Raw genomic sequence first — 13,639 nt, 5'->3', positions numbered from 1 at the left:
GTTTAGAATTGATATTAGGCGAAAATCTGATGTTGCTATTATACCTATTAGCTGTTGAAAGAATGAAAAGTTAAACATTTAGGTCAAAGTTTATATTTGTATCTCATGCAAAATAACTATTATCAGAATACTGTTCTACTTATGTCTTGTTAAGAATACTTGTTTAGAACGCTTATAAGTGGTGTTAACAGTACATATTTGTTTCAGTTAAAGTTGTACCTGAATTGTATATACTTTCCATATTAATATCAGTGCACTAGAAATCATAACTACGTCTTTGCAATACGATACACCTGCTTCTCTGTAAAATTTATGCTCATGTAAATAAACAGTACAGTCAATAATAGTAACTTTTCTTTGAAATAAAAAACACCTGTTATTCTGTAAAAAGTTATATTTACGAAAATAAACTGCACAGTACATAATAGAAGCTTTGGTCGCTGCTTTTAATCATTCGCCAAAACAGCCCCATCTACAAAACGACGTTCTTAGGTGTTCCGTTCGCCTGTTAGGGTGAATGACCTGTGGTGTGGGAAGCAGTCTTCCGTCTCTTCTATTAGTATTTGATCTTAACATAAGGAAGCTGGTGAATTCAGAACTTCCACAAGGTGTCATCTATTCCATTACTTGTCACATTACCATCACATTGATAATTGTCACCCGTGTTTAATATTTTAATTAATCTAATTATTTTTCTTTCGAAGATATTTTTATCGGCACCTACAGAGAATGGCCCAGTGATTCAGTTGGCTTACTTCTACTTACCTGCCCCGGGGTAGAGCCCACCCACCGCCCGATTTGAGGACAAGCCTGGTCCCAGGTAAACACTAAACACTACTGTCTCTCGGACACCTCAGGGCATTGCCTATTGCTAAAGGCTTAACCTTCGACTAACCCTATAAAAGCAGCGCGAGTAGGGCCCATCGACTGAGAGATCAATAATCGGCTGTTAATCCCACAATATTTAGTCTGCCTCAGCACACTGTAGTACAGTAACTGTATCGCTTTAGAACTTGTAGCATGAGTCTTTTGATTCACTATACTTTTCTCCTTTTGAGGTCCCTCCATTGGTATCTTCCGCCTACACTGTCTTTAGTCCTTATTTTTATCATGGTTCTCCTTATCACAAGACTTTTGTTTCTCTCTCGCAGCCACAGCCGATTACCGCTGCCACCTGGACCACGTGGACTTCCTCTGTTTGGATTTCTCCCTTTTCTTGGTAGAGATTTCCACTTGACCCTAACATCACTGGCTCGAACTTACGGATCTGTTTATCAAATATTTTTAGGCGGAAAGCGAGTCGTGGTTCTAAATGATCCTCACATAGTCCGACAAGCTTTCCGTCAGCATGTATTTTCCGGCCGCCCAGATACGGAACTTACGAAATTACTGCAAGGCTACGGTGAGTTTATTGTTCAACTACTAAACACAAAAATGTAATCAAATTTTACATTATGAGTGTTTTCATTTCAAATCAAGCCTTTCAGAAATATGTTCAAAACTTGAGAAATTCGTTTTCATGTTATATGTTTGTTGGTTTTGTTACTAACGTTCTTAAAAGTAGCAATCGACCCTATGTCACCTTCGTATATCACAGCAGACTAATAGTTGAATATTATATAATTATCTCAAGCAATTTTAACCCTTAAAGATACAAGTAAGGAGTCTTGAAAAGTGAACTATGTCAAGTTTACAAATAAGTTGAAACAGAACATTGTAAAAGATAAGTATAGCTCGTTTCACACTGTGCTTAACGTAATGCCTTAATAAAGATATGCAAGTAATTTAATTATTTATTATTAACCGAACGTTTCTGTCCTGAAAAAACGTGACAAATATTATGTTGTTTAAAAACAGTGATTCAACAAAACAGTTTGTTTGTTTTTTGGAATTTCGCACAAAGCTACTCGAGGGCTATCTGTGCTAGCCGTCCCTAATTTTGCAGTGTAAGACTAGAGGGAAGGCAGTTAGTCATCACCACCCACCGCCAACTCTTGGGCTACTCTTTTACCAACGAATAGTGGAATTGACCGTAACATTATACACCCCCACGGCTGGGAGGGCGAGCATGTTTAGCGCGACGTGGGCGCGAACCCGCGACCCTCGGATTACGAGTCGCACGCCTTACGCGCTTGGCCATGCCAGACCAGGTTCAACAAAACAACTAAACTTAAAGGAAGTTTACAAATGCCTAAGAATGTCAAGTCTACTTCGTATTTTATATCATATCTTCAGAATATCTTGTTGAGTCTATTTTATATTTTACATCGTGACTTCAGGATATCTAATTGTGTTTTCATATTCTTCTGTAAGCAAGGTATATAAAGTTTAGTTGTATAATTTTAAACTAATATTGTTCACACAGGTGTCTATTTGCTGAAGTAAAATACTGTCCTGGATTTTTAGACACAATATTTGGCTGTCCAGTAACAAGCATAACGTTTTAAGAATTTCATTATTGGTAGTCCAGTAGAAGAACGTGTAACAACTGTTCTATCTGTCTGTGCCGTGAGATGTTGAACCCAAGCATTAGTTTTCATTTGTTATGCTCTTCTAAGACAGTTGAGTTGAAAATTAATCAAACATATTTTTCTATTAAAATAATAATTATTACTTACATTTGAAATGCCCTACGTATTTCAAATAATTCTGAAGGATGTAAATTGGCATTAATAGAATAATATATTTTGAAGATCGATCATAATTCAAGCAGTGTAACCGTTCTTGGAAGTAAACAAATGAAGTTTTATTTTAACTTTAAGAAAAAGATTATTCTTTTTGCCCTTTCTGTTCAATTTTATCTACACATTCGATTTAGTTGTGAACTATTTCCCTATGTGCCTGTGTATTGTACGACTCCGTGTATCACAAGATTGTATTTTATCCAAATATTCCAAGTCTAAAACGTGGTTACTCTAACACAAACTACCTTAAGTACGTTCTCACTGCTTTCTATTGATTAGCTAAAAGACGTTTACTTTAGTTATATAGAAGATGACTCACCTCTCACCAGGTGGTAAAAAGAGGAAGTGTTAAAGCTCTTAGTAATGGTTAGAGCATAATTATCTAATGATTAGAGTGAAAGTAGAGTTGAACAAGAGACAAGAAACATATGGTTGTTCTTGATTTTCTAACAGATCTTTAACCTAAACAAACGGGTGGGTTTACTAAGCTGACCGACCATGAATCCTTAATGAGACTTTTGCTTTTTAAACTGAAACAGCAGAAAATAATTTGTCACATGGCTTAGAGTGTAATAACCTCAAGCCAATTATTGTACACAAAAGACTGGAATACATGATCAACTGAAACAGTTTCTCTAAATAGTTTTAGCACTGATTTTTAACACTGTAAAGCAAAAAAATATAATCTGAACAATGAAGATCAATAAGATTTTGAAGTCTCTGTTGGTATTGTCACGTGATACTTTCAGATGTTTTGTTTCATGAATCTTGAAATACCTTAATGTTGATCCGTAATGTATTTTTATTAACAAGAGATTAACTTTTGATTAAAGTCTTAAATATAGAAAAAAGGTTTGATTGAAGTTAGCTTTATAATACATACTTGTTCTCATTTCCCTAAAATATCTTACGTAATAGTTCAATATTTCTTGCCTTATGTCGAATAATCTCAGACAGTTTTAATTGATTATTTTTTAGCACATGCTACTTCATTTGATTTTAGCTCAATAGGTTTACCTACATATACCTATTTATATCAGATGTACCCATTTTATCACATACTTTACATTAGAAGGAGAGCTACTACTTTTCCCTTTTCATAAATAACATTTTAACTCTCAGTAATAAGGAAAGATTAAAATATTTGTGATCTTGAAAATTTTTTTGTCGCTGAAAGTAATTTATAAAGCTTATAAAATGGAATACTTGTTAACGTACATTTTTAAAACAATAGTAATATAAAAATCGTACCTTATTATCAAATACATCTCTTGCTATATTTCGATCGAATAAAAACTATTATGTGAAAACTAACAAATATCGTGCTAAAATAGTGTTAGAGTACGCGAACAAAAGTACCCAAATTAAATTAACATAGCAAAGGAAAAACAAATTCAATGAATCAAACTTTTTATTTGAGTATGAGAAATGAAAACGCACACTAAGTTACTTATTGTCTATATAACCCACGGCTCTTCATTGACAAAAAATTTGATATTTGAGAATTTACAAATAATTCCTAGACTAAAATCATTGACTTGTTTCGAAACAATAACAGTTATCTGTGAAGTTGTTAAATTGTAAATGTTCTTTAGGGCCGATATTTTACCTTCATAATTTTTACATAAAAGATATCTTTATAATTTTATAATCAAGCGAGGTTGCAATTTTAAAGTAATAAAAGATTGCCACACTAATCATAATCTCACATATTTTTTACTCAGTTCCAAATGTAACAAGATCCCTGTAAATGCTTCTTTTTTGTAGTATTCATATGTTTAGCAGAGAAATATTTAAACACTGTCCCTCTAGAGCCAGCAATACCGATAACATGCCATGTTCTATAACACTTAGAACATTTTTTTTCCTTTATTAGAAATAGGAAATTGGCTCGGAATCATTTAAGGCCCGTGTGATTCGAAGAATGAGTGTTGTTTCATGTAGTTTTGAGTTTGAAAGGAATATATTTTCTCTCTTTGTTCTTTCAGGTATTATTAACTCTTCTGGTGCTCTCTGGCGGGAACAGCGAGCATTTGTACATTGCGTTATGCGACAATTTGGTGCAAAAAATATAGGACCAGGAAAAGCTGCTCTTGAGAATAAAGTGAAGGTATGTTAAATATTTGTCTCACTTTCACTAAATTATCAGTGGTAGCCGAAAGGGATCTTGTAGGATATGGTTGTAAACTGAAATAATATTATATAACTTAAAATTGAAGCTATGACATTTAAAGAAAAAAGTTATTTCTTTCTGCCTTCAGTGTTAATTATAACATAAACAAAACAGTTATTAAACATTTCATTAATTTCTTTCTTAAAACGATCAAAATATGCTTAATAGATTCAAGTAAAAATCTTCTGTAGCATTTTCTTTAAGGGCAGACAATGTCTTTTCTTTTAGTAATATGTTTCTTTTTTCCAGGAACAAGTCATGGAATTTTTATCGGGAATTTACTATCTAGATGGGGCTCCTTGTAGTTTACGTCCAGCAATCGCCCGTGCCGTAAGTAACGTTGTAGGATCTCTACTAATGAGCGTCACCTATTCAAAAGAAGATCCTCGATTCACCCGTTTGTTGGAGCTTATAGATGAAGGATTTCGTTTGCTTACTTTAGCTGTTCCCGTAAATTTTATTCCAATGTTACGATACATACCAGGAGGAAGCTATGCTTACCATAAAATTAAAGAAAATCGCCAAGAAAGCGCAGCGTATTTTAAAGAAGTGGCAGAGGAACACAAGCGCACTCTAGACCACAGTAAAATCAGAGATTTCGTGGATGCCTACTTGGTTCAGCTTCAAGAAAGTCAAGACGAAAACAAAGAGTCGTTTTTTTCAGGTAAGGTACACTGAAAATGTAATCCAAAATTTAATTAATTCAGTTTTAAGTTACTTTAACTGCCAGGTGTAAGTAACAAGAATGATGTTCGTGTGATTGGATTAGAATGAGGTCCAGTAAGGGTTCACATAATCTCCAACTTTAAAAAATACTAATAGGATAGCATTTTCACACACAGTTTTTGACACTTCAATTTTGTTTATATGTCTTTAAAATAAAGTTATTCGAGTAAGAACAAATATATTTCTTTATCATTATAGAGATTTGTATTCTGTACTATTGTAGTTTGGACCAGTGGCGTATTTAGGTAGGGGCTAAAAGGGTCTGAGCCGCATGGCCCATGGTCTTAATAGGGGTTCATTGATAATATTATTCTATTTAAAATTACAGGGATGTAGGGTTCACAAAATGATTAGCCCCTGGACCTGCACAACCTTAAATCCGTTACTGGTTTAGACTAAATAAATTAAATAAGTAGCACACTTTAAAAATTATGATTAAACAAAAAGATAAACTGAAAACTTTCTAAAAGTTGACATGTATTGAGATATGTTATTTTTAACTGACATTTACATGAATAATTCAGAAACTCCAGTCACCTACTTTGATGAAATCATTCAGAAAAGCAACTAAACTGTTGTTCGTGATTATCATACTAAATAAAGTATAGCACATGTGTATCTTTAAAAGAAGCTACAAGTTTGAATACATAGTATAAAACCTTCCTTCTTTTTATCACAAGAATATTTATTTATGCTATCTTCACCAAAGTATTATTAACAGTCTAATTTTATCAAATTTTCACAGCCGGCATGGCCAGGTGGTAACAGGGCGCTCGACTCGTAATTTGAATGTCGCTGGTACAAATTCCCATCACTCCACACATAATTGTACTTTTAGTCGCGGGGATGTTGTAATGTGACGATCAGTCCCAGTATTCGTTGGCAAAAGAGTAACTGAAGAGTTGGCGGTAGGTGGTAATGACTAACTGCATTCCTTCTGGTCTTACACTGCTAACTTAGGGACGGCTAGCGCAGATAGCCCTCGTTCATATATGGATGACCACTGTTTTTATTTGAGCATTGTTAACGCGTCGTTTATTTTCTTCTCCTAGCTGTAGAGTGTCTTGGTTTTCCTACAAATGTTTTTATTTATCAATGTTTGATGAGTAGTTTGCTTTATGTATTACTTCAGAAATGCAACTATTACAAGTAATGGGAGACATCTTTAGTGCCGGGCTGGAAACCGTGACGTCAACACTTGAATGGGCGATTTTATTCCTTGTTAGGAACCCGGAAGTTCAAAAACGTGTACAAAGAGAACTAGACGCTGTTGTAGGACGTCATCGCCTTCCCAAGTTATCCGATCAAACAGACCTTCCGTACACAGAAGCTACGATTCTGGAAGTGCTAAGACGGGCGAACGTTATTGCATTGGGAAACGCACATGCCACACTTGAGTAAGATTTAAATATTTCAGTACTTTTCTAGCTAAAGCTTTATATAATCATGCTAGGATATTAAAGTTCACTAATCGGTGTTCATGTATATATGTATACTAGATAGAATAAATTCATTATTATTCCATTTATATTTTTAAAAGCGATTATCAGTAAGCCGTACACCCGAAGATCACTACAATAGTAAGAGTTATCAAAACTAATATTGAGAAAACTACTTCAGATAAACTGCTGTTCGGAAATAAAACCAAATTTAACTTAAGAACTTCATCGATATCAGCGTATTTATGTTTATTTTACAGAGACACTGAACTTGCAGGCTACCACATTCCTAAAGACACTCATGTGTTACCTAATTTATGGGCCATCCACATGGATCCCGATCTCTGGTCCAGTCCTGAGACTTTCAAACCAGAAAGATTCCTGTTGGACGGGAAGATAGTGAAACCACATTTTTTCATGCCATTCTCCGTAGGTGCGTTTAATATTGAACTTTCAAATATATACGTTATAAGTACACACACGTGCAGACAGATAAGTTTGTGTACTTTACAGCTAAGACAGATATGACGAATGAGCTTTCATCACAAGTCTATTAATAAGTCATTAATAGCTGTCAAAACTATTAAGTGTGAAGAGTTTACATTTTAATTTAAACTTTAAAATTTTTTAACTATTTGTTGTAAACAAAATGTAACTTTAATATAGATACGTATAATACAGTACAGAAGTTGGAATACATTAAAACTTCCGTTTTATTCTATAATTCTATAGTTCTTTGGAAGCTGGAACATTAAAATGTACGTTCTATCTTACAGAACGGTACTTCTTACATTACAGAAGCAGGAACATTAAGACTTGCCTTCTATCTTACAGAACGGTACTTCTCACTATAACTAGAAAAACAAGTATTTATTTAAGGAAAATAAGCTTATCATAACAGAATTTTGTTGTTTTATTTTCTCCTTTGATCAGTCTAAACTGTATTCCTAATAACAGTATGGTTATGATATTAGATGGGACATTGGCAGAAATGGGTAAAAATGCTACAACCCACATCTGGAAATGCTAGTTTGCCCCTGAAGAAGCAATGTGCACCTTTCGAAAAGTTATAGAGTTTTTATTCATTTCTAATAAAAGTATGTGGTATTTATGGTATATAACTTTTCGGTCAGTTTAAACAAAAGTAATAATAACTTTGATATCAAACAAAAGTAATAATAACTTTGATATCAAACAAAAGTAATAATAACTTTGATATCAAACAAAAGTAATAATAACTTTGATGTTATACAAAAGTAATAATAACTTTGATATCAAACAAAAGTAATAATAACTTTGATATCAAACAAAAGTAATAATAACTTTGATATCAAACAAAAGTAATAATAACTTTGATGTCATACAAAAGTAATAATAACTTTGATGTCATACAAAAGTAATAATAACTTTGATATCAAACAAAAGTAATAATAACTTTGATATCAAACAAAAGTAATAATAACTTTGATATCATACAAAAGTAATAATAACTTTGATATCAAACAAAAGTAATAATAACTTTGATGTCATACAAAAGTAATAATAACTTTGATGTCATACAAAAGTAATAATAACTTTGATATCAAACAAAAGTAATAATAACTTTGATATCAAACAAAAGTAATAATAACTTTGATATCAAACAAAAGTAATAATAACTTTGATATCAAACAAAAGTAATAATAACTTTGATGTCATACAAAAGTAATAATAACTTTGATGTCATACAAAAGTAATAATAACTTTGATATCAAACAAAAGTAATAATAACTTTGATATCAAACAAAAGTAATAATAACTTTGATATCATACAAAAGTAATAATAACTTTGATATCAAACAAAAGTAATAATAACTTTGATGTCATACAAAAGTAATAATAACTTTGATGTCATACAAAAGTAATAATAACTTTGATATCAAACAAAAGTAATAATAACTTTGATATCAAACAAAAGTAATAATAACTTTGATATCAAACAAAAGTAATAATAACTTTGATGTCAAACAAAAGCTAATCGTGACACATTTAGTTGAGATGGAAGATAATTTGACTTTTTATATAACGTTTAGATTACCCTGTTTTTGTATTATTATATTAAACTGTACAAACGTTTCACCTTTGAATAACAAACGGAAAAATACCTTTTTTGTTTGAACCTATCAGTAGACACAGTGTAGATAGACTATAAGTTGGTATGAGCATTGAAATATCTATAAGGTTTTGAAGGGAAATGTTTATAATTTCATAGTGTTTTGTTCGATACATTCCTCATTATTTTCGTATCACACAAGAATCGTTGGAAAATATGATTTACTCCCTATTTGTTAGTTAGTTTTTAGAGTTTCGCGCAAAAACTATAAAAGAGCTATCTGCGCTATCCATACTCAATATAGGAGTGATAGGCTAGTCAACATTATTTAACGCTAACTCTTGTGCTACTCTTTCACTAACAAAAAGCTGAATTGACCTTAACATCATAATAACTCACGGCTGAAAATATTAAGTATGTTTGGTGGTAGGATTTGAACTCGTAACTCGCAGCTAGCCATGCCATATGTACTCTATTTCACCCACCCACCCCAAAAAAAACATTTTTACCAAATTCTATTAATTTAGTTTTATAGCTAATAATACTTTAATCACCTCTTATATACAAAAAATAAAGTTATAATAACTAAAACTAATATTTTACGAAATATTTTGATTATTTTTTTCTTATACGACAGTTAATTCGTTATTGTTTAAAACATCAAAATTTGAACTCAAAAATTCGAAATAATTTTTTTCTTTTACAGGTAGGAGAGTGTGCCTTGGAGACGTTCTTACAAAAATGGAATTGTTTCTTTTTATAACTGGACTTCTGCATCAGTTTAACTTGGGAGTCCCTGAAGGGGAAGAGCTCCCTAGCGTGGAAGGTAAGGTCTTCATATCGCTGACGGCCAAACCATTCAACGTCTGTGCTTTACCGCGGGACAAGGCTTTGGTGTTAGTGTGACTTTGTAACGTGCATTAGTAACATGTGTGTGACCTAGAAATCTCCAGTCATTTGTAAATACGATTGTAGTTTGCAAATTGTATATATGGGAAATGTCACTTTGTAAAAGTGAGATAGGGGGGATGTTTCTTTTAGTCAACAGTTTTTCAAATTATTACATCTGTCAAAAACATTTCTTAGGTATGCAGAACCAGAAGCGAATGATTAAACTTTACATGTAACTTAGCGTCCAGTTCGAGGCATTTTCATATAAAAGTTATAAAAGTGATGTTCTTTTGATTTGCCCTTTTCTGTGGTTATTGGAATTTCCCGAAACCGTTATAATTTAGTAACAATCGGTGATTCAAGTGATGAATTTACTATTTATTTTTGTACTTTTGAAGCGTATTAGCACGACCATATTATCCTGTCTGTATTAACATGGCTATGTTATCATGTATTAGCATGTCTATGTTATAATGTATGAACAGGACTATGTTATCATGTATTAGCATGTCTATGTTATAATGTATGAACAGGACTATGTTATCATATATCGCCATGGCTATGTTATCATGTATTAATTAATATAACCATGTTATCATGTATTAATTAATATAACCATGTTATCATGTATTAACGTGACTATGTTATGTATTAGCATGGCTATGTTATCATGTATTAACATGTCTTTGTTATCATGTATTAACATGGCTATGTTATCATGTATTAGCATGTCTTTGTTATCATGTATTAATGTGACTAGATTATCATGGCTATGTTATCATGTATTAGCATGTCTCTGTTGTCATGTAATAACATGACTATATTATCCTGTGTTAACATGACTTTGTTATCATTTATTAGCATAGTTATGTTAACCTCTTGGCGAAATTAACTTTAAACACTTGAACTTCTTCAAACAATGAAAATCTCTCAAACCGAAATGACAGTCGTTCGTGTTCATTGAAGTTTAATTATTTTTAATTTTAACAGTTCTTTACATTGTTGTTGATAAAGTACAAAAAAAATTCTTTTAAAATGTATATATATAATATAATGGTTGCCACTGAAAATATAGAAAGTTAACAACCGAGTTTGGTATAATAAACATACATTTTAAATTATTTAGTGAAAATAATAGTGTTGTATTGTCATTAACAAGTAAAAAACGAGTAAGTCATGTTACAGTGAGAGTTGATTTTTAGTTATCTCCTGGACTTTTATAACATTGGTTAAATCTCAAACATAACATTAACATGTTATGTTTATCAGCTTCAACCTTTCCTGATGAAATAACAACTTTGATACATGTTATTTTTCTGTTAGGTTTCTGGAAGCTATTTGTTTCTTTGCGTTTACGTTGGACTTTTCGACTGAGCGACTGTTATTATTTGGCAACAAATACTACCTTTGTAAAACTGTTCCAGTTATAGATATATTAAAAGTTGCAAAAGCTGTTTTTTTTTTTACCATAACTGTCTGTTTAAAAGTAATATGCTGTTTTAAATATACAAATCAAAAAGACTCCCGAGACAGAAGAATAAAAACTAGTATATATTATTTCAATTTAAGTTTATTATTGTCTGATGTAATTTACTGAAAAAGTAATAATATACATGAGGCATTCTTAGAATGTGCTATTATTTCTTGATATATATATATATATATAGCTGATCTTTTTTATCTTTCTTACAAAATCAAAATACCACATGCATGCAGCTCATTCTCTTATTTCAATCGTTTTAATTAATTTTGTTTGAGAAATGCCCATAGGTAAATGTTGCCACATCAATGAGTTTTTTTTTAAAGGATGGTTATCAGAATAAACTTTTAAGTTTTTGGTATCATTTAATAATTTTTAAAATAATTGGCTAAATTATTTTAATTTTTACGAATATCTTTACAAGATAATAAAAATATGTCCACATAATGCTGAGTGCTAACGTGGTAAAAATCTTTCTTCAAAATTAGGTTAGAATAATCAGAAAATGAATCTACGTAAATCAAGGCTAATAACATTTAGAAGAAAATGCCAAAAGAGCTATAAGTCCACACACACACACAGCCAAAATACATGGTATATCAAAATTGAAGTTCAAAAAAAGGAAACAACAACAAAATGAAACTCTTCATGTCACTTGTTGATAAACCACTATTTCAATGTTAGAAAAGATGAAGCCAACAGGTTTACGAACTTATTAAAATAGTCATTCACCTTATTTTTCTTGAGAAAGAAGAAATTGTGTTTTAGGAATCTAGATTTTTCAGGAGTTTTCTCGTTAAATATTATATCATTCTAATAACATTGGTATTTTAGAAATTCAATTCTAGCAGCTCGTGCAGCATGACGTAAAGTAGTAGCCTTATCTTGGTCATTCTTACATTCAGCCTTCTTACCGTAACTTAGCTATTGAAAGCACATTTACAGTGACGGGAATATTTTCGTAGTTCGACTAGTTATCAATGTTAGTCTTTTAATTATACATTTACAGTGGTCGAAATATCAGACCTAAGTTTAATCTATAAACAAAAACAAATTTACATTATGAAGTTTTAGAATTATTTCAGAGTAATTTCGCTTTCACTGATTTATTCACGAAATGTAACCTATTAATATATACTTCTGCTCGTAAAATTTCACACAAAAAGTATATTTTAACAGTTAAATGTGATGTCGAGAGAAGTAGTGCTACCTACAGAAAGTATACTCTTAGGCAAAATATTTATTAAGTTAACTTCATTTCTCAACATATTAGTATTTTTTTATATATAGTTATATACTTTCAAATACAATTATCTGTAAAATTTATAAATGTATTGTTATGATGTAGCACAATCTTGAACAGTTCTCAATAGACACTCATTGTGTGTTTGAGATTCTTTCAGTTTTCTCTATCTACGTATGATGGCAGATGTTACATGAAAGATAGTGAAAGACATTAGACACAATACACTTACCTTGTGTGAAATGATAAGATACCACACTGAAGCTATCCAATAAACAACAACATGAAAGAAGCACTGTTGCAGATTATTTTAAACTAATCATGTACAAGTATAATAAAACCTGACTTGAACCTTAATGGTCTTCAAGACTTTCATCTCCATGTCGAAACCTTTGGAACCAACGCCAATCTGCAGGTTCAGTAACAGATCCATGGCTGAATGCCTGGTTGATATTCCGTGCAGTTTCTGTAGATTTTCGTCCAAGTTTGACGTCGTAGAGGAAAATCAGATGAAAGTCCTTCTTGTCTATGCTGCCTTGGGGGTTGCAAAACTTACTCTGAGTAGAGTTGAAACAGTAGACAATTAAGACATCTTATAAGAGACAAACGTTGGATTAAACCAACCAACCAACGATAAGTTGCTCAATATTCAGTTTCTAAATGTCATCGTGAGAATTCCGACATTTATTTCTGGACAACCTAATAGTTCTTCTAGAACGAACGCGTAGAGGTCACTAAATAGTCAGAAAGGGGGATCCCATCGCTAATCCATTATTCTGTTTATAAAACTGACATTCGCATGTAAAATAAATGTTCTTCAAGAAATATTCTTTTAGGTTGATAAGGTGGCTTGTTACAAGATTGTCTTCTAGTTTTACTTTTATACAGTGTAAGACTTGTTCTTCGGGTAT

General features: G+C 31.8%; 1 protein-coding gene across 1 annotated transcript; it reads left to right on the top strand.

Annotated features, from left to right (window-relative positions):
* Positions 1–949: 949 nt before the first annotated feature.
* LOC143245534 (cytochrome P450 18a1-like) lies at positions 950–11,932 on the top strand. Its single transcript, XM_076491897.1, has 6 exons — positions 950–1,402; positions 4,673–4,794; positions 5,107–5,521; positions 6,716–6,980; positions 7,283–7,455; positions 9,821–11,932. Exons 1-6 carry the CDS (start codon positions 1,021–1,023, stop codon positions 10,018–10,020), a joined length of 1,557 nt encoding a protein of 518 aa, XP_076348012.1. The 5' UTR covers positions 950–1,020; the 3' UTR covers positions 10,021–11,932.
* Positions 11,933–13,639: the final 1,707 nt, after the last annotated feature.

The sequence above is a fragment of the Tachypleus tridentatus genome, chromosome 2, assembly GCF_004210375.1.
Source record: "Tachypleus tridentatus isolate NWPU-2018 chromosome 2, ASM421037v1, whole genome shotgun sequence".
Classification (NCBI taxonomy): domain Eukaryota; kingdom Metazoa; phylum Arthropoda; class Merostomata; order Xiphosura; family Limulidae; genus Tachypleus; species Tachypleus tridentatus.
Note: the sequence above shows the minus strand (reverse complement) of the source record. Positions and strands in the feature narration are given on the sequence as shown.

Coding starts and splice junctions, on each gene's coding strand:
- LOC143245534 (XM_076491897.1), top strand. CDS start 1,021: ATGAGTCTTTTGATTCACTATACTTTTCTCCTTTTGAGGTCCCTCCAT. Junction 1,403..4,672: donor GAAATTACTGCAAGGCTACG/GTGAGTTTATTG, acceptor TTGTTCTTTCAG/GTATTATTAACTCTTCTGGT. Junction 6,981..7,282: donor AACGCACATGCCACACTTGA/GTAAGATTTAAA, acceptor TTTATTTTACAG/AGACACTGAACTTGCAGGCT.